General features: G+C 42.1%; 1 protein-coding gene across 2 annotated transcripts in view; it reads left to right on the forward strand.

Annotated features, from left to right (window-relative positions):
- The window catches only part of raly (RALY heterogeneous nuclear ribonucleoprotein), a 108340-nt gene that overhangs the window by 82219 nt on the left and 3544 nt on the right, over positions 1 to 22577 (forward strand). For both annotated transcript variants that reach the window (XM_037102489.1, XM_037102488.1), the window contains 4 exons: positions 1163 to 1326; positions 7254 to 7373; positions 11337 to 11536; positions 13949 to 13996. In XM_037102489.1, the coding sequence (XP_036958384.1) occupies positions 1163 to 1326; positions 7254 to 7373; positions 11337 to 11536; positions 13949 to 13993 (529 nt within the window). In that variant the 3' untranslated portion in view covers positions 13994 to 13996. The remainder of the gene's footprint in view (positions 1 to 1162; positions 1327 to 7253; positions 7374 to 11336; positions 11537 to 13948; positions 13997 to 22577) is intronic.

A 22577-nucleotide genomic window follows, 5' to 3' on the forward strand; every position in this document is an offset into this window, starting at 1 on the left:
AAACAATAAAAAGTACAAAGAGTGTTCTGCAGAAGCACAGATGGAGATATTTACAATGTGAATTTAGTTATTTCTCTGTCCTTGTTCTTTCTAAACGAACACATAATCATGCATCAGCGGCTGAATGGGTCAAACTAATGACTAGGTTATAATACGTACAATACTTTAATACGTATGTTTTGTATGTAGCTTAAGTTACGTTATATATGTGACGTAACGTATCTACATCTTACTGGTCTTTTCGCATGGGACTCTTTCCACTCACCTGACTTCCTCCTTTGCTGCTGTAATCGTTACTATGGCCGTAACAAGCTGCTTTTACAGTCAGCGTCATGTTTTTCTAATGAGGATGAAATTTGTCTTCAGTTCTGTCTCATAGACGTTGTTTTACGCCTGGATTGTGTTGTGTGGCTCCGGTTTGATAAATGAGAGACAAAATCGAGACTTTGACAGTAGAGATGAGTTTGCATGGTTGCCGTATGGTTCCGATATTAATAACGTGATTCTGGCTTTGTGTTTCAAGTCACTGTCGGTTTTTCTGCATTAAATCAAGGCCACAGTCTCTCCTGTACCTTCACAAATTGCTGTGAGCGCCTTAACGGAACAATAAAAAACTTCACTTGCTGAGTGGAGATCCTGTACTGGCAGAAGAAAACTAATAAATTATGTTGTCAGTGAATAAACCGTCTTCAGTATTGTATTCACGCACCACACTGTTTCTGTTATCATCACATTAAGGTAAATGTTGTAAAGTGAGGTGAAAGTGACAGTCAGGAAAATATTAGCTGACGACGAAACTTGTTTTCTCTGTCCTCTGACACAATATCCAGCCATGAGCCAGTGTTACATTATTCGTGGTCAGGTTGCACAACACTTGGCTGAGATTGTGGAAAAGTTTTTTTCGCCTGCTTTAATGTGGAACAAGTTGAACATTTTGAAATACAAGTAAAGATGTGTTTGTTAACACTTGACAGAAACCACATCCTTCCTCCGACCAGCCAAAAATACGGCTGTTGACAGAACAAACAGCAAACTGTGACTGAGGATGTGCGACCGAGACTTCAGCGTCACGTCTTGACCTTCTCCTCTCTGGTTGTTTCTTTTTCCCCTCCGTCCTTCCTGTCGTCTGTCTCCTGACTGTCCTCGTCTCTCGTGTCTGCAGGCTGTTCGAGTACCGTGGCAGAGTGTCTCCGGTCCCTCGAGTGGTGCCCGTCAAACGCCCGCGGGTGGCGGTGCCTCTGGTACGGCGGGTCAAATCTCTGCCGGTCAAACTGCTGACGCGCAACGCCTCCGTCCTCCCCACCAGCAACGGAAACAAACAGAGATGTGAGTTCCTCTGTATCCGTCCGTCATGACATGTGACCCCTGTTCTCCCACTCCTGCACTGAATTTACTTCTAAATCACATTCAAGTCACCTGCTTTGTTCAATATCCTTTATTGGGAATCTATTTTAGAAATGAAATATTGATGGTGTAATAAATTACATCGTTTTATTCCCTGTTTTGTAAAGGAACACAGAAAAGTAAACGTTAATCAACAGATGAATTGTGTATAATTTTCTGTGTACAACACAAAATGCGTCTGCAACATATTTTAATCACTGGCAAAATAATTTCCCACATAACATTAAAGAAATCCAAGTATTTAACAGTCCATTTGAGACAACACACCTAAATTAAACAACTCTTGCACCTTTTGATCGTCATACACTCTGATACAACACAATCGCCAGAATAAATGTTGGTTATGTCCGTTTCTGCAAACAACAGATGTGCTGCAACTTTCATCAGGTTGTTTTTTTTTTCCACCTTATGTCGTGCTTACGATCTGGTTAAGATTACCCACACAAACCACTTGGCTTCAAACGTGATGCTCAGTGTTTGAATGCGTGCTCATGGGAGCTTAAAGTGTAACAGTGAGCCACAGAGAGCCATGGAAAAAAAATAAATAATCAGATGACCATTAGAGGAATTAAGCTGACAGGACATTTATATTGTTTTCTAAATGTTTCTCAAACTGTACGGATCAATTTGAATTGGAAACCTCTCAGATGAGACATCACAGCATTTATCACAGCCAACCGAAGAGAAGAGCTAATATTTTTAAAATGTTGCATGTTTAACCTCACCAGTAGGGGGCGACAATCAAAATAACATATTCTCATGAGCTGTACCTGAAGGCGGCGCCGACAGCACCACTAAAAGTAATGTCACATAAAATGTTGACAGAGAAAACGATGATGACTTGGCCTACTAATTAAACACGCTGACTAAAAGAAAGGTTGATAACTTCAGGATTTGTACCCGAATGTTAGACGACAACAGTGTTGCTCACGGACGCACACGATTGGTTATAACTGTAAAGTAAATAAAAGTTAATTTTGGTAAAGTAGCTACTTATTAGACGGATGTATGTAGTGGCGCATGGAGACCAAACCACTGTGAGGTTTCTTTTAATTAGCACACGTATTAAAATGACATGTTTACCATGCTATAGACTTAATTAGACAGCAATTATATTGTTTTTTTACGCAGCAATCACAGTGAATTGTTGTGCCGTTATGTTGGCAGTTGAGATTGCGAATGTAAACTTCCGACAACGCAGCACACAACACGAGTTTATTCAGCCTTCAGTCTGTAATGAAGACGTGAACGCTGATAGAAACACAAAATCTGACTGAATCCACAGCCAGCCTTCATTTTTCTGCGTGGTTTCATGCAGCAGGAGGTTTGTAGGGAACCAATCAGACACAGATGGGGTCCTCATTCCGAAAGAGCAAATTGTGCAAACGCAATCCACATTTACTCTATAACGCTGCATTAAAGCAAACAACTTGTCTATTGTCAGTTTATCATCTGCTCAGTGGAAAACCAAATAGTCAGTTTTAAACCCCAGCAGGCCATTAAACCGTCTCCGTCTCTGCACGCCCGTCTTCCTTTCTTCTCTTGTTTATGATTCCTTCTCTTGCATCTTCTTGACGGAGGCTCCGCCCCCCCCGGCGACCCCGACCACCTCTTCATCTGTCTTTCAAGTCAGTGTTTTACATGTCAGTGGAAAGTTCAGGCATCAGGGCGACTGTTGTCACTTTATTTTTGCATTTTGCTCATTAATCATTCATTTCACATCATGTTCAGATTGCAGATCAGAGGAGAGACGCTGACGCTCCGTCAGATCCTCTCATATCTGACTTCGACCTGAACCTTTTCTATCCAAAACAGCAGGTTTTTTTTTTTATTATTATTATTCCTGCTGAGTTTTACTGAATTTTCCTCTGCAGAGCTCACAAAGCACTTTTTTTTCATGTCACTGATCTGAGTGTCTTTCTGTGTACTCATCAAACTTAACTTGCTTTGAAAAGCAATATCAAAACAGAACCGATGCTACAGTTTTCTCTCTACCGCTCACTTTTTGTTTTTTAAAGATCAAACTATAGATCTGACAGACTTTTTTTCCCCCCCGAACGCTCAGTGTGAACCACAAGCCGCTGTGAGTTTGTTTGTGCTCATGGTTTTACAGAGACGGTCTTTAAACCTCAGGCCCTGCGGCTCATTATGAAATTTGTACCGTAAAAACTGAAACAAATCAGTCCGCGTCACAGATGATTTTTGATGAGAGAATGTTTGCAATGTACTGTGGATGTGTTGCAGCTTTCTTCAGTTGAACGTTTCAGCGCGGCGCTCGAGCTCTGGCCGGGTTTAGGCAGGAAGAACAGCTGGAAATTGTCTCAGGGTCTCTTTGATATTATCCAGTGGTGACAAATTCACTACCAACATTTTACTGTGATGGCTGAGGTGACGTAAACAATCTGCTTTTGCCAGCAAAGTCTATCAGTGATCGATGGAAACCTGAATAGATCGAATCCATATAAATTCTGATCCTCTGAGTTTCAGAGCAGGTAGCTTTTCAGTTCTGGTGCTTTTATTTTTTACTCTTTGGTGTTCTGTGACTTTATCTTGTACACAAGCACTTCTGAAAGCCACCGGTACTCTTTTCTGCTCCTGCAAAGCCGACCGAAGTGCCGCCCACTTCCTTTCGGCACCTGTGCAGAACGAACTCTGCTGCCGACTTGCGAACTCCAGCAATTGTTTCGGCATCTGTTCTGTTTCCTCCACATGCAGCCCCGTCACCAGGTTATTGTTATGTTGTCAGTTAATGGTTCTGCAAAGCACAGAAATGGTCTCAACAGGAGGTGGAGTGTCATTAAAAGCCAACCAGGCTGCCAAATGATCGACCGCGATTCGAGTCACGCCGCAGGATATTTTTAAGGACACCTGTGGACATTTCCAGCTGTTTCGTTTCGATCAAAACCGGCTATGTCTCACGGACCATCTCCATCCGTGAGTGTGCCGACCAAAATACAGGTATTTTAAGCCAAACCGTGATGTTTCCCGCACTCAAACTCACATGTTTTCTGTGCCTAAAACTAACCAGAGCATAGACGCAGCGTTGTGACAGGAGAGAAAAAGAAAATGTAACCGAAACAGAAAGGAATATCAGCTTTTTATAGAGGGATTCAATGTTGATAGAAATATAGCAAATTGTTACACAATAACACTGGATAATCACATTTATGTTACCCATCGAGAATTGTGAAAGACTCTCCACCACAGCAGCCCAGAGTTGTTTCCAGAATAACAATTGCTTCGATTGTCTCCGCACAACAAAACTCCTGTGATCCTGTCGGGGACGTCCAAACAACCACGCTTCAAATCGAGTTCCTCTTAAAGATGTCAAACCTCATCAGTTAAATCCCTTTTGTTCCTCGTCTGCTTCGCATCGAGCGATGTTTTAAACATCTGAGATTCATTCGAAACGTAAGGAAGAAGTGGATCCAGCTTCTTACATACTATATTGCAAAATTCTGAAGGAAACTCATCTTTTCTACTAAACAAGCATCAGTATCTAATCTTCTTAGTCAGTCAGTCAAACATATTTTTTCCATCAGTGCTTGAGTCCAATATTTTTCTTGTATTTTTTTCTAGAAATAAATATATTTCAAACTTCCAAAAGCGCCTCTCTTGTGTTTAGATTTCATCGCTGCTCGACGCCGTATTTGACAATGAGGTGACTGTTGAATGTTTTCCTGAAAAAGGCAACATGTGAAAACCTCAATCTTTAGAAATGTTACATTATTATTAAGAAAATTGTTTGTTTGTTTTTTTATTTGGCCTCAGTTTGAGTGTTGTTGAAATACAAATCACTGCTCTGTAACAACTTGTAGTCACAGCTACATGTGTTTAAAGCGTGTACGTTGAAGTAAACACGTATATAACGCTGTTAAGCTGTTATTTTAACGTAAAACGTTACATGATGTTGCTTTAAAAGATGGAGCAGACTTATTTTGTAAAACTGCAATCAGAACAAAAGTCTCCAGAGGGTCTCGATCCCTCGGTTCTTTTCAAACTGGGGTTGCTGACATCCTGTTGTTTTTAAAAAAAAAAAAACGCCTGAAGTTGAAAATGTAATGCAGATTGTTATTTTGTTGTTATTAGTATTTATTGTTTATGTGACAAAAAGATGAAACGACCAATAGTAGTGAAGAGAAGTGAGGAAAGAGTGAGACGCAAACAGATTCATACAGTGAAAGACCGAGTTGAGAGAAGGAAGGAAAACAGATTTAGGGCAAAAGAAGAAGTGTGAAGAAAAAAGAAAGGAAGTGAAGGTGTTGTGATTGTGTACTGGGCAACACACACATACACACACATTCAGGTCAATATTGCAAACAGGGCACTAAATGTTTTCACTATCTAAGAGGGGACTTATGTTTCTTTTATGAAGAAACTAAAATGTAATCGAAAAACTTCTTTTAACACACACACACACACAGCTTTACCTCTGCGAGTTTGAAATATGATGTCGTGTGAAATTCAATCCCACAAAAGCGTAAATTAAACTAGCGAGCAGTAAATTCAAAACAAAACAGTGCAATTATCACCAAAACTGTCCAAAAGTAAGCTTTTGGTGTCTATGTGTGTCAAATCAAATCAAATCTAATTCGAACGTTTTTCTTACACTTAACAGAAATTGTGAATAAAGTGGAAAATATTACTAATACTTTTGCATATTTCTTTGCCTTTCTACAGCAAAAATATCAAACATACAACTAAGCTACCATCATTTTGATCAAAACAAACTATCAGCTCCAGAGAAATACCACAGAGCCGCAATCAAGACGTATCAGCTGTCTCAACTTTGCCACACAAAACGGTTAATCCATCACTTTGTCCCACAGTAACACATCTCAGTCTGTGTTGGCCAGACAGTCGTGAAATCTGGTTCGAATATTCACCGATCCCAAAGGACGATTCCTGATGTATTTAGGGATCCCCTGGCCTTTCCACTCATCATATCTCTCTCCAACCTCATTTCCCGCAGCCTGCCGTTAGTCGTTCAGGCCGGAGGGCTGCGGTCACAGTGGCAAGACGATTCCACCTGATATGACGTCGAATTTAAGAGACCCACCTGGTTCACCTCGTTACTGCTGTGTGGCAAAACTTTGATCTTATTTTAAAGGAAACGGTCTCAAAAGAGTTGTGATGGTGCTCAACGGACGACATCCAGAAGTCAGTTTACTGGAGCCCTGAACAGAAATAGACCCACAGCTCCGTCTTTTCACCGACTTTGGTCTTTCTCCATAAAATTGCGACATTAAGTCATTTCGTTCCTTGTGTAAAGTTTGTCAGTTTGTCCAGGCATCGCTGTAACACGTGTCCGTCTGAACACGCAACATTTACACTTGATTAATGAACAATTTTATTGATGGTAAACGTCTCAAATTTAAAAAATAATGTAACCATCATAGGCTGTTGTTGTCGTCCGTGGGAAAAGAACATTCAAAACACTGTGTACAACACATTCGTCACTATTCAGTCTATTCTATTCATATATATATATATTTTATTAGAATTACATGGGTGACTTGACACCCTCAGGGTCCAGGGCAAACGTCCAATATCTGTGTTAAAGTGATTTTAACAGATTACCTCAATGTTTACAAGTGACGCAGACTCATGACTTTAAGTTGTTCTCCCACAAATGAAATGTGATGGTCTGCTTTATTTGGTATTTTTATGATGTCGTTGGTTTCCTGATTTTTATAATTTACAGTGCAGCATCATAATGAACCATCATCTCAAGACGGAGTCAGAAACATCGGGATGGTTTTAGTGGTGTGTGAACGTCTGTACGGTGTCTGCGGACACTTTAATCAGGAAGTGGACACTAACATGTCTCTCTGTCTCTGTCTCTCCAGCAGTTAAAGGTACAGAACTTCAGGCGATCAAGTCAGAGTTGACTCAGATCAAAGCCAACATCGAAGCTTTGCTGGGCAGACTGGAGCAGATCACAGAAGACACACACATCACCGCCACAGGTGACACACACACACACACACACACACACACACACACACACCAACATTAATTACTGGTAAAATAAAAGAGAGCGCTTAGAGCACAAGTGAGGGAGGAACATGGCGGACCATCCTCAGCTGAAGCGACGATGTCATTTTATTGGTACGATATAAAAGTTGAGACATGACATTTTATAAAGACAGTGAGGCTGATGAAGCAGAATCCAAGAGGGAGCACTGAAAATAATTCAGTAATTGTAAGTCATTATAATTCAACTGCAATTAAATTCAGTCAACAAACAAACAAATCTGGTCCAGTTTTAACCCACACATCTAGATATCCTGTGAATTGAATATAAGCAGAACATATAAGTGATGATGACAAACTAATACAGACCTGGAGCTGCTAATTTCTTCACTGAGAATGTGAGGAATATTATTTTTTTGGGGGGGGAAACTATGCAGCACGTTGGCTGCATCCCAGACGGGTTTTTTTTTAGAAGAGCTCTCTGAAGAGCTGAAAGATGTTCGTATCTTGGCAGGTTGCACGCTGGAGAGAAATCTGATATATTTTAGAGAACTGTCCAAAACGCATCTATTAAAAAAAAAAAATAAAAGATTTAATGAGTTCGGAGACGATGGAACCGAACAAATGATACTGACGAGGTCGCTGAGGAGGCGGCTCGGGATGATCAGCGTCGGGAGTTTTAAGTTTAACATTAAGAGTGATGTGATACTGAGAGTTTCACTCTTGAAAGATTAAAAACAACCTCTTCAGATTATGATATTAAGATAATGCTTTGATAATGATAGTGGAGGACACTATGAAGGCCTCGGGATATAATCATTTTAAAAAAAAACATTCAAGATAATGTAATTCGGACTCCCTTAAAAAATGAATTCATCCTGACACTCCTCGGCTCTTCTCTTTAATTCGCCACCTTTCTTTATCTCCCTCATGGAAACTTTGGATATTTTCCACCATGGATGTCATCGTGACTGACTTTCCGAGGAAGAAAACAGAACATTTGTGCTATTTTTTTTTTAGTACATAAACTTCAGCTCTGCTCCCCAGACGTCTGCTCAGACGGACGAAATGTTTCAAAATCGTTTCCAGTTTTTATGTGCGCTGTAAAGCAGCTGACGTTAATGTTGTATTCAGAAGACCGCGTTGCGTAATTTAAAGCTGACAGGATTCGTACAGACACGCAGATGTTCTTTTCAAGCGAAAAGTTATGAACGTTTATTGGCTGATCACAACACAACTTTAAAGACAACAAATGGCGTAAATGTTGTCCTGTCCGATATATGTCATGCAGTTTGACCTGATGAGGATCTGAAGTGTGATCGATACGTCTATTGGACCTCTGCGGTCTGGAGTTTGTGCGCAGGCATCACCTTCTTTTTCATTAACGAGATCTCCTGCGAGCCTCTCACCTCCGTGCTGAGCGTCTAACGAGCGTCTCGTCCCACCGCGCGCCATAAACCTGAAATTGTTCTGTCATTGCATCCGACAACATTCTTGTAAAAATGAAACACTAATATTTAACCTGTGGTGTCTGGCTGCGCAGGCAAAGAAATATGACATAAAGAAAAAGAATGGACCTGGTTCAAAGTAATAAAATGGTAATTTATTCCCTGCGGTCTGTGAAACATTCAGCACAGAAAATAGTACCAGACCAGAACTCCTGGCCCGACGTTTTGGCCAAAACCAAACTCTCAAAGTATTTAGATTTCACATGACGGACAACCTGACGTGTCTTCACAAGTTTGTTTCTACACCCTGCAAGTCGAGCTGATTCAGGTTTTACATGAAAAAAAAGAGAATCTCTCTGTTTGTAAAAAAAAAAAAAAAAAAATCAGGTAAATTTTTATTAATTGCAGATATTTTTCAGCTGAAAAATTAGAATAATACAGTAGAAGTTGAATGAATTTCCATACAGTATGATTTGTGTTTTACAAATCATATCAGACACAAAGAATAAATGTTAAATACAGACTATATCAGAGACAAAATGATTGTTTCCATTTAATACAAACTCTCAGTTTTGTTGTTTTCCTGACAGACAATGTGTGTCTTGTTTTTAAAGACGTATTTCAAAAGTTTCTACACTCAGCAAGTCGAGCTTATTCAGGTGTTTGTAAAAATCAGGTACATTTTTATTAATCGGCGACATGTTTCAGCTTTTACCTGTAAACTTAAAAATGGGGAAAAACTATATAAAAGGTTTGTTATTTTGTTTTACATAAGTAGAATGAATTTCCGTACAGTGTATTTCGTCTCTCACAGAGCATGTCGGACACAAAGCGTTCTTGTTAAATACATTTAGAATAAATGTTTCCATTTGAATTCATTCCAACAAAAGAACGATAAAGAATAACACTGAAACTGAATCCACAAACAGGTCAAACACTGCTGCTCACATCTGTTCAAGTCATTTAGCATCTGTACAGTAAACGTGAATAAAATATAAGCAGAAGGTTCCCAGAAGGAGGCATTTTTCTCCCATCTGCTGTCAGGCTGCGGTTCGAAAAACGATGCAGTGAACACAATATTTCAGATTTCTGGACACTGCACGGTCTGGGGTCAGCAGTTTACTCTTAATCATAACACTGTGGTTATTGTTCTCTGGTCATCGTGACCCGCTGAACGATGTTTTTTTCTGAACGCTCGCTTGTTTGTGGTGCAGAAAACTTACAGCTGGAGAAAAACTGAACCGTTCACGTGACGAGTGTAAAACATCACGAGGTGGAGAAGTTAAGAAAAGAAAACCAGTCACACATTTTTACAAAAAGTTTCCACATATTTAAACACTGAGCAGAAGAAACATTCAACAATTTATTATCCTAATGAAATTTACATTTATCAGAAGCTTTTGTCCAAAGCGACTTACAGTAATTCGTTCACACACTGATGGTGGCGGCTGCCATTCAAGGTGCCGATGGGCACATCAGGAGAAGTTTGGGGTTCAGCATCTTGCCCAAGGGTACTTCAACATGCAGACAAGGGGAATCAAACCAGCCACCTTCTGATAACCAGATGCTGGCTCTGTGAACTACAAGCGTCATCACAACTTTATGTGTTTAAAACTCATACGTTATGTGACGCTGTGATCCGAACCTCACAAACAAGAGACTCCGAACCATCAAACTGATTCTGACTCTGTTCCTTTAAGGCGTAAAAGCTACGTAACGTTGCTTTAAACGAGTTGTAGCCCGCTGGATGTGCTTCTCGCACGTCACAGCCAAAGAAACGACGATCCAGAAGGTCAACAAAAACGAGAAAGAAAACAGACACGGAGATGAAAAGCGAGCAGACGTCAGCCAGCGTTGAGCTGAGACAGGTTTCTCTGAAAGCATGTGGCCCGGGATGGGATCTTCAGAAGCAAAACCGACAGTGTATGTATGTGTGTGTGTGTGTGTGTGTGTGTGTGAACGATTATACTTTGTCATTTTACCACAAAGTGAGTCCGAGTCAGGGAACCGAACAGTTTGTTGGTGTTGGGCCTGTTGTGTGAGGTCGGTAACGGTAATCTACAGAGACGTCTTTGCGTCTTAAGAGAGGTCATGCTACGTTAAAATGCTTTAGCGAATTAGCATTAACCCCCCCTGAAATACAGGAAATCGGTAATTTCGTCTCTGTGGCGGTTTAAAAACTTATGTTGTTTGTGTCAGGAAAAAAAAGACGGTCGGACTTCACTTGCAACTCTGATTGGCAAAACAAATTCTGCATCCTGAGCGACAGGAGAAGTTGCTGAACATGCTGACGAAGAGATACAGAGATAATAAAATAATGTGTGTGCAGTGTTAAAAAAATAGTTCAAACTTTTGTAATATCACACTATAATCCAATAAAGAGTCAATGAGTCAAATGAAATGGAAGCATTTACAGAATTGTTGAATAAAAATACGACAAATCTTCACGAAAAACGTCCAATAAAAACAAAAAAAAAGTCACTATTTTTGTTGTGTGTGTTGGTGCAGAGCTGAGGAAGGCGGAGGAGTGTAAGAGCGAGGAGGCGTGGCAGGAGGAGGAGGGGGAGGAGTCGAGCTCAGAGTTGGACGATGAAGAGGAGGAGGAGGAGGAGCACAGACAGAACAGCGAAGCCGAGGAGGAGGAGGAGGACGAAGAGGAGGAGGAGGAGGGAGAGCACACGCAGGACAGCGCCCATGACCATATGGCGGTATTTACCCCCATGTTGTCTGCATGAGTGTTTGAGCATCGTCACACTTAAAGATACAGTATGTAGGAATTCTGTTTCACACGTGATTTACAGAAGGTGTCGGTGCGTTTCATTCGGTCGCCCGTCGCTACCTGCGGGACGGGGAAGTCGACGAACGAGATTAAAACTCAACAGTACTCGAACCCAACAAAGCTCTGCAGTGCAATCAAAATATCATATTCTGTGTTCTTAATGTCATTTAGTGGATTTTTTTTTTATATTATGCACCAAAGTTCATAATATTATCCCATGTTTCTGTGCAGTTTGAATACAGCGTAACTGAAACAGTCTGTGAAAAAGTTATATAACACGACACCGAACGTGTTTTGATCCTGAGACTCGGAGGAACATTTTTACAATACAACACGTGTCGGTGTTTAAAATCTGATGACTAAACATGACAACCGTGGCACAAAACCCCTTTTTAACATTTCACATTAATATTAAAGAAGGGGTTTTTTTGTTGTTGTTGTGCCCTGCGTATGTATTTAGACTGGAAGAGATTACCCTTCAAAAAGTTTTTGGGGGAATCGCCTGTCACAGCAGCTGAGACGGCTGTGAGGAGGCCTCGCTTTGCTGTTTAACGTCGTATAAAACAAAATGCAACCTAGGATTTTTTTGTGAATGTATATGAGTCAAACCTTCGAGCATAATTATGATGAAAGAGGCAATTTTAAGATTTACTGTATTTTCATTTTCAATGGGAGCATCAAAATCTCTATATTTAAAACAGTAAGAAGTCTGGACACAACATGAAGTTTCGGTCAAGACAGAAACAGAAGGATGCTCCAGGCTCAGCACTGTTATTCTCAGTGTAAACAGTATCAGCTGAACGAACTCTGACCTGACAAATCGCAGCTCAGACAGTTTGACTCTCGACTGTCGATGGCCTCCGGTGACTAACAACGGAGGCTCGCTTACGTTTCGCTGGACTCGAGAACAAACTAAGAATCTGACGGTGTCGTTTGGATACGCATGTGTGAGCCGCAGCAGCTCGGCAACTCATCCATCATGAGAACAAATCCAGTTGAGCCTGGACACGGAGTGATTTGGCAGAAAAGAAAACCTGGCTTAAAAAACATTTTCCCTCTCCTGTCATGCAGCAGCGTGGGGGGACATCGAATGAGTGGAATCTTTAATGAAATGATGTAACGGCACATTTAACCGGGCCAGTTAAACTGTTTCGCTTTATGACCGGTGAGTCCAAACGTTCTGAGCGCTGGTGCTGAGATTAGTGGACACCGGGTCAAAGTTATTTGAAAATAATCGCCAAGGATCTCCGGCGATGTCTTCATCAAAACCATTATCTGCTGGAGTTTATTTTCCTCGACATATGAAACCACAGCAGCTGTACAGGAAGGAAAACATAAACCGTCCTTCATCTCCGGGCTTATCCCGTCTGCCTGTGCGTCGGGGTCATCCGCTGGCCAGTGGCGGTTTTGTTTTCGGGGTCGTCTGTTTGTTCTGTTCTGTTCTGTTCGTCCACCATGTTCTCCTGGAAGTGATTTCTGGAAGCACCTCCTGGGAGTTTCGTGACATTTGTCGTAAAAACGTCCACTTGGATTTGAAGATAAACTTTGACAGAGAGAGGAGAAAGGTCGAGGTCGGGGAGACCGTCCAGAACTAATATGGCACTCGATGGAGCTCAGACCTCCGCCAAGGTCCAACAGTCCCTTGTTATTCACTCGAGCCGAGCCCACTATCATCAGCCCAGAACTGCTTGACAGTAAAAATATCCAAAATCTGCATCACGTTGTTCCTGCCAGCCACCTAAATCTGCCTGAATTGTTCATCAACATCCCCATTATTCCCTGAGAAATGTGCAATAATCCTGGACCGGTCCCCTTTATCTGGATCCGAACTCAGAGTAAATGAGCTCTATTCTGGTTCCATGAACGGAAACTTCATCTGGACCGGCTGGCGGAGGCTCGCAGCCCTCCAGGCAGCGATCCTGGTCCTTAAGCAGGAGGGATTTCACTGTGTAACAGAGACTGTGTTTGTTCACGGCGGGTCAGAAAGTCACTGGCAGTGTTTTCCTCTTGATGGATTGTCTGTGATGCTTCATGTAAGATAAGACTTTTTAAATTGTGGCGCTTAAATGCTTAGAAAACCTTCCCATCATAATACCTTTTATACTTTATAATATATTTGAAGCTCATCTTGCTGAACTCTGCCCATCCCGATTTCCCCGTAGTTGACCACAGATGGCAGATAACCAGCGATTTGCTTTAAATAACACAAAAACGTACGCGTGGTTTCAGAACTCCAGCCTTCACTTTTCATTTAATCATCATCTGATGCCAGTTTACAGGAAATACTCTGACACTTTCTGTGTATTTGTGTGTTTTGACTCTGGTCTTCTGCTTTGTTCAGGAGAACAGTCGCCTATCATCAGAGATGGACTCCATCCACCCATGAGAGGTGAGTGTTCGATCTCACAAACAAAAACTCACAAATACTTTGACATAAAAGCCGTAAACAGACAGAGAGGGAGGCTGGAATGTGGAGAAAAGGCGTGTTAGTGTCTCGTATCTGCAGAGAGTTTCTGATTTTCTCTCTTTGTTGCTGCTCGGGACGCTTTACCAACCCAACATGTGTCTATTTGACGTCCTGGGAATGAGACTCAACAATCAACTGTCTTTGTGGTGCGTTCAGGAACAGCTGGGACAAATCCTACTGATTCTACCTTTAACTTTAATAGTCTTTGAATTCTATTAACATGACGTGAGCTTCAGTTAGCTTTGAGCACAAATGTCCTTCAGAGGGAGACTTTTTACTCTGATACTCTGAGTCCATGTCAGAGCCTGAACTCTGTTACTGTACTGGAGGAAACAAGCTGGATCAGAACAAACAGAGAAGTAAAAAGCCGGTCTGGCTCTCCTTAAATGGGCACTGTGAAATTTTGGATAATACAAACTCAGTGGAACAAAACCTGAATGAACGACTTGTTCTCAGACGAAAACAGAACGCTGTCAGTTTGTTTATGTATTACACACAAGATGCACTGTAGTTGTGTTACCCATAAAGCGTGCTAACGTTTAGCAGCTGATATAAAGATCTGCTCGGACGCCAGTGAAGTTTATTGAGTTTTAAAATGATAGTTTATTAGAACATAATACTTTGAGAGGGCGATTCGGACGTAAATCCTTCTAACCTGAGCCTGAATGTAAGGATGAAGAAATTATCAAACGAGTTCCATTTCAGCCATCGTCAACTTATTTTGAAAATGATGAAGCAGCAGAGAAAAATGTTTTTTTTTCTCACCCCAATTTAACCTGGGATTTATAACCGAGGGCCCGGCTGATGTCTGCCCCCACATCTGTGAGTTCACATAACTGGTCTCCAACTGTGACTCACGTTTCCGTCGTACTTTTCCTGCAACAACTGAACTCTCGCAAGTTTTGAGGCTAAGAGTTACAAAAAGGATCCCATCATTCAACATTTCTGTCTGTGGGAATCTTTTCCATAATATTGTTGAGAGCCTTTTGAGTAGACGTAAGTTTGTCAGTCAGTTTCCCTTCTGCAGCTGTGCTGTGGCGACCAGCTGAGGCCGTCTACTGGACAGATATTTATGCCTTTTAGCCACACATTTGCTGTGTCTCAGTTCAGGATCTGCATCCTTCGAAGGAGCATTTGAAGGCCAACTATGTCACAATGCTGCGTGAAGGCTGTCCTAATTCGAAGGCTCCTCCAGATGCTCCTTCTTTTCCCTCTTTTTGGAGGATGCACTGCTACTGTCCTTCGTGGCCTCACTTATTCCAAGATTCTTTGCACTCCGAAAAAGAAGAAAGAAAGCGAGAAAAGCTCATTGTTGCTGCTGCTGATGTGCTTATTGAGCCCCGACCGTGCTGACTTTCATTCGGGATACCTGTTGTGCGTTTTTGTTTTTTTTTTCTGTCAGTGTTATAAAGGTTCTTGTGCATGTAAAAGATCTTGAAAGTTAAAAAGCGGCCATGGGAGCTCCTCTCTCCCACAGAAAACGCTGCTCCTTAAACGCCTCATCTGTAGCCCCGCCTCTAATTCTGTCACCATGTCGCACATTTGCACAATTTCTATCTGTATTTACGATAGAAATGCAGCGACACGACAGAGCTGCGTGGAGACGTGGTAAACAGTGCTGGCTCAGGCATGTGTGTGCCGACCAATCAGAGCAGACCTTCGGCCTTAAAGAGACAGGCGGTAAACGAGTGTGTGTCAGACAGAAGGAAGCACACACAGTCTGAGAACAACTGATGTGTTTTGAGATAACAAGAGTAACTTTAAATGTTCTGTTTATTAATGATGGTTATAATAAAGTGTTACCCTGGAACAACAGTCCTGATAAAAGGTGATTTTTTTTTTTTTTTTTTTGATGATTTCACCCCAGATATCAAACCCTTTGAGGATCCCAAAGACTGTGTTGCATCTGGAGGAGCAGATCCTTTGAATATTATCAAAGTGGGACTGAGGAGTGACGTAAAGCTGTTTAGCGAAGCCAACTGTGCACTGCTAACTCTGCTCTGTAATAATCTCTGTGATTGTTCTCGTGCTCTTCAGGGGTTTCGTGTCCGATCCCCCTGAAATTTGCAGGAGAACTCATAAACTAAACAAACCCTGATGCTTGTCTATACATAACGTCTGACACATAGGCAGTTAATTCCCCCTCCGGCTTTTGTTACCCAGATATCTGTGAAAATAACCAGAGGGGGATGTATCTCCATATCTGATCATCTGAACTAAACAAAGGCAAATTGGCACTAAATTAGAACAATGTTGGTGTCCGTGTTGCTGCACGGCATCCCGGGTTCATCCAGAGATGTGGATTCAAGGCCTGAACTTGATCACGCCACTCAAAGTTAAAACCAATAAGCTGTTTTCACATCGCTCCCTCTAGAGAAATTCTTCGCGGTCGAGGTCGTTTTCTGTCTAATCACTGCTGCTTATATTGGACAGGTCGTCATATACGCTTTGGCTATCGCTAGCTAGCGGTTTGTTGCCAGACGGGTTTGGAAATAAATATGAAATGAAGCCTCGTTCTGACATGAAATGTGTTTTTTTTTATTTTTTTTTTTATGATTTTTGATTGACGCTCAAAGTCAGTATGTTTTTATGTGATCATATCTCACAGAAGTGAGTCCTGGACCAGATGCAGGAGGGTTTTCAACAATAGACGGGTCACTCTTGACAAGAAAGGGGTGACCAGATAAATGGAAGGTCTGTGGTCCCGAGGCGGTTGATGATCCAGGTTCTGGTTCTGTGGTTCAAACAAACAGGCGTATCTGTTGTTTACAAATCTGCCATCACCCTGTACGTACTAGCAATAATCTCACAGATGTCAATAAGCTGTACAATAATTGAAAGTCTACCTTAGAGAGCAAATAAAGGTTTTAGATGTGTACATGTGGAGGGAGGTCGACCCAGTCGGCAAAATAAAATACAGCCGACATGTTGAAACTTTTTTTTTGTTGTTGTTGCAACTTTACGTTTCTTAAAGTTCAATTTTTAGACTTTATTTTGTGACACATGTTCTGGTTTCAGTTGTTAATAGATCATGTTTTGGCTCACGTGGTTTTATCACCACAAGTTTCCAAACACGACCGTCCACAGTGGATGTTTTGAAGGACACTTGGGGATATTTCCAGCCATATTTCACGGCGATCAAAACTGGTGATTGTTCATGAAAAATCGCATCGTCTCCATCTGAGATTGTGGCGTCCAAACCTGGTATTTTAAAGCCAAACCATGATGCTTTTACTAACGCTAACTAATGTTTTTTTGTGCGTAAACCTGAGCACAGCGCTGTGATGTTTGACAGGTTTGGACTGGGAACATTTGGCAGCAACACTTTTCTCCATCTGTCTTTGTGGAGACTGAATGTGAAAAAGCAGGAGCATCATGTCTGCAGCTCCTTCAGAATGTCTCCTTCTGACTGATCCGCAGTGAAAAATGAACCGAACCTCCAAAATCCTCAGCGTGTTTCAGGGGAAAAGGGCCCCACAGCACTTCATGAAACGAGCCTACGCTCCCTGACAGCGATGATGTGTTGGGAAGAAATATGAAGCGAAAGATACATTATTTTTCCGTGAGAGGACTTTGAGATAAAGTCACGAACCGGAGGCCAGCAGTTCAATGTGTCTGTCAAGTGACATGAAAACCGAACCTCCCGGTTTGTGGAAAACAAAACAGCTTTTCCAGTTAAGGTCAGGTTAAATGAACACGCAGTACTTTTCCCGTGCGCTACGTTTAGGTAGTGTAACTTTGACAATAATCGAAGGACACAGTGGAGAAGCAGTTTAAATGTGGAGGAGTGGCGTTTGACCGAGGGAGCATTCGGGTTTGCTGCTCGGAGGTCCAGAGAGCACCGCGAGCCGGCGGTATGATATTTATGTTCCTGAAATAGACGGAGTCGCCTTCAAAAGACTTTTCAGAGCTCACACACGAAACTCATTTATACAAGCTGCCTCTCGTTCAGCATGCAGTCGAGGCCCGCTGTGCGCCGAATCACAATCCCGTAAATATTCCATTCTGCATAACTTAGATGTAATCGAGAGATTGAGAGAAACAAATTTTGTTTTACCAGCATCACATTTTATGTTTTATGGGCCGTCACACATCTCGCAGCAGGTTCATCGCCTGTGGAGTTTAAACGGAGAGATTTACTTTCTCCAATCGCAATTAAATCGAAGACCAAAGGCACTCGACTGGACGGGTACAGCAGGAAACTGCGTCTGCTTAGCAAAGTGATGAGTTATCTTTATCGTTTCCAGTTCTTCACTGACTGGCAGCAAATCATAATATCACGTTGGAGGTCATACACACCAGAAGTCTCCTGGCTTTCTGGCACGCAGCTCATTCGGGTCTTTTTGTTCTGCTCTGTGGTCCTGGTTTCCACTCCTTATTTACTGGTCTGCTGCAGAGTCAACACATGTTTAGTCGATCTAGTCAGAAATGCCGTCAGCTGTAGGTGGCGGCGTAAACGACCGCTTGCAAATCTTCCGCCAGCAGTGTCAGCAGGATGAAATTTTGGCACTTAACATTCATGCGAACCACTGAGACTTTCACGTTCTTTATTTTATTTACAGCGTGCAATATCCACGTTCACATTACATGTTTATGACCTGACTGTTTGTATCAGGAGGTGGAGTTAAAGGGATGTTCCGGTAAGTTTAATCCATGGTCTAACACACCATGACACAGAGTAAGACCCCCCTCGAGACATCAAGTTTGCAGACCGCTAGCTTACGTAGTTTTAGCAGCCTCAGAAATGTTTGCATAATAACAATACGCTGCAGTATACGCCTCCAGCAAGAAACTGCCATCAAAAAGCCACAAATAATGCTCAGAACAGCACCAAACTTCAGCAACAGTACAAACAGGGTCCCAGCACATAGTTCGAGACATCAAACATCTGCTAGCTTTGCTGGATTTCTACTGAAAAGTGAACACAGCTCACCACTCTCCTGCAGCAGTTTGCTTGTTGTGGGGAAGCCCTGATGAGTCGATTACTGAGAGCAGTAGATTTATGCAGCTCAAGGATGAAAATGTATGATTATCACTCCATGGAAATGCAATCAAAGTTCATATGTGTCCTGCCTGCCAGTTTATAACAGTTATTATCGAGAGCGGACAGGGAAAAGAACGGAATTGAGCATTTCTAACTGCACTCGGTAATCGACTCGTCAGGGCTTCCTCACAACAGGAAGCTGCTGCAGGAGAGCGAACAATGTGCAGTGACTCTATTTGTACTGTTGCTGAAGTTTGGTGCTGTTCTGAGCATTATTCATGGCTTTTTGATGGTGGTTTCTTGTTGGAGGCGTATACTGCAGCGTATTTTTATCGTGTTGTCTTTTCTGAGGTTGTTAAAACTACATAAGCTATTGATCGGAAAACTTGATCTCTTGAGGGGGGGTCTTACTTGGTGTCACAGTGTGTTAGACCATGGATTAAAGTTACACCGGAATATCCCTTTAAGCGACTGCGTTTTGACATTTGTAAGCTTGACGCCACAGTGAGTACCGAGACGATTTACAGTTGGGTTTATTATGACAAAAACAGGTATTTTAACCCCAAGCTAGATCGTTTCGTTACCCTAACCAGAACATAACCAGAGCACAAGATCTCAGTTTAAGCTCTGGTGGCGTAAAATACTCCACAGTCGAGCTCACAACGCTCCGAGGCTGCCAAGAGAGCCTGAAACCGAGGAAATGGGATCATCCTGTCCAACATGGTGAGATTCTGTTACGGACAACAGCGTTTTAAGCTAAAAACATGGTGGACAAAGTGGTTTTTGTGCCTAAATCTAACCATGAAATTGAAAATAAAAACAAACAAAAAAAACTGCAGAAGGGTTTGCAGAATCTTACATTTCCAATATTTATTCTGATAACTGGGTTGATTTAGGGTTCACCAACTTCCCAGCGCGCCGTGTAGTAATAACCTTCGTACAGCCAGCTCACAGTGAGAGGAATCACTTAACTTTCGTGCAGTCGTGCAGCGAGAAGTGTTGCCTGTAAACCACCGGACTATTAGCACATGCAGTTTCTTCACAGCGTGGTGAACCTCGCTCCCCACCGAGCCTTCTGGAGGATGCCCACTTTTTTTATACCCATCATTAAACATCACCTGTTGCCAATGAACCTGCGTGTTCCTGAAGCACTTCAACGACTTCCACAAGTCTTTTACTGCCGCAGTCAAAGTTCAGAGTCTATATTCAAAATACATGAACATTAAATATGTTCTGCTTGTAAATCATTGCATTCTGTTGGACGCCGCTGCACTTTCTCATGCAACGTGCACCAGCCGGGGTTCAAAGGTCTCCGGCAACACGATCACTAGACGTTTAAATCGAGCTGTTGAAGTGAGAGAAACTCGAGCTTGGTGTCGTTTAAACAGAAAGGGCTCAGTGTTAATGTAAAGCATGTCGGTGTCACGCCGTCATGACGTTCGTGTCAGGAGGCGTCCTTCATGTCTGAGGCGCTAAGCTATATGTTTGGGGAATTTAACCAACACTGGCAGTAAACTCCTCGGGCAAAAAGTGTTATTTGAAAAATGTGAGGACAAAAAAAAACTAAACAAAAGGCCCTGGACAGAATGAACTCCAGCTGAAGTTTTATGTGAAGTGTGACGTTGATTTATATTCCTGGTGAATGAAAAGCCGTTGAACGGGTCATTAAATACATTGAGTCAGGCAAACTTCTGCTCTTTAACCACACGGTTCAGACTGGATGTGAATATCTGCCCAGTTTTTACATCTGCGCGGGTTTAACGTGTTGCAGGACTGAAGCTCCCTGCCGACCGTGGAGCTCCTGACGATGAAGCGCTTTGTTCTCCAGCAGAGGAGGCAGCGACGTCGCACAGGCGGATGATCGCCGGCGAGGACGCGCAGCAGATGACTTTCAGTACTTTTCCACGGAGGCTGATAACTTCAGCTTCTTCGCTTTCTCCACACTCATACATCAAAGCCTTCATTTTTTGTGGATTCCTCTCAGGCTGCACGTCAGGACGGTCCACACGTGGGGTTATCACAGCGACACGGTAACCTGAGAGGAGGCAGATGTCAGCGTAACAAGAGGCACTCTGTCGACGGCGATGGAGAGATAGTTTGGTCCACTCAGTATCTTTTAGAAGACGTCGGGACGTCACCAGCAGCGTTTGTGGCGACCGAAACAAGAGGACACAATAGTTCACTGAGAAGTATTTATTATGATAAAGCAAATAACAGGACGAACCGTAACTTGTACGTCGGTGTTACCAGCAGCGTGCATGTGATTGTTTGAGCGTTATCAGGTGTGTGTGGTGCTGAAGTGACGCTGGCTGGGTCCGAACCAAGTGACAGAGAGAAAGAGAGTTAAAAGAGAAAGAGTACGACACAGTAACTTGTCCACTAACACTGGCAGGGTCCGCCACACGTAAAAAAAAAAGAACTGAAGACTGAACCAAAACAAACGTAAAGTTTCAACAAATCTGTTTTGTGTAGATTATTTGTCGACATTTGTACCGACTGGTGATCAGGCTGCACAAACGTCTATTTTTACGTTTATTTTATTTATTTTTTAAATTTTTTTTAAGATCTGCTAATGTTTCAGTGTTATGTGACAGTGGTGCAGCAACATGTCTAAAACAGACATCTCACTATGATGAACTTTATTGTGTTTTTTGCCTGCAACAAACTGGGTTTTTTTTGGTTGAGTATTTCACACATACTCAAGAACGAGAAACACGAGTCGATAGTAAAGACGAGAACAAGAGCGATAAGATAAATAAAGTAAAATGAAGACGTGACGCTTCACGTGTGCGTCTGACTTCATCACTCTCAGAGAAATGAGCGGCTGTTAACTTCCTGCTCTTTTTGATTGTGTTTGCAAAGAAAACAGTTTTCTCTGCTGTTAAACAGCGTCTGGTTCTTGTTTTTATTAAAAAAAAAAAAAGAGAGAGAGAGAGAAAGAAAAGAAAACATTCATCATGAAACGGGCGAACACAAACCTGACACAGAAAAGGTCTTAAAGTTTAGCTTTGAAACAGAGAAACCTTCTCGGGAGAAGGCCTCTGATCCGAGTGATAAATCAGGAGCCGTCTGGAGGTCGAGCTGGTGTCGCTCCTCAGCAGTTTGAGCCACAGTTAACCTGAAGCTCAGCCTGGTGTTTTTACTGTGGATGTGATTTCATTTTCACAGTTTTGGCCAAAGATTTGTGTCCAAACAGTTTTGATTTTAATGATTTATTGTTTTTTAGTTTTTTTCTGTAGCCGTGCTGGAAACACGTTGATTGGACCAATACTGAAATATCTGAACGACCGCCGGGTGGATTTCCAAGACTTTTTTTGCACAGACAAACAGGATCCACAGAGGATTTCTTTTTTTCTTGAAGTCTCACGACCGCAGCCAGTTCAAAGTCTGAAAAGGATGATGCTTTAATTCCAGGCTAAACATCTTAATCACCGCAACATATGCTGGATTTGTACGCGTCTCTGGGTTTCGTCTCGTCAAAAAAACACTCGGTGTTGTTGTCACGATCACAGCTGGACA

Source organism: Acanthopagrus latus, chromosome 6, assembly GCF_904848185.1.
Source record: "Acanthopagrus latus isolate v.2019 chromosome 6, fAcaLat1.1, whole genome shotgun sequence".
NCBI classification, from domain to species: domain Eukaryota; kingdom Metazoa; phylum Chordata; class Actinopteri; order Spariformes; family Sparidae; genus Acanthopagrus; species Acanthopagrus latus.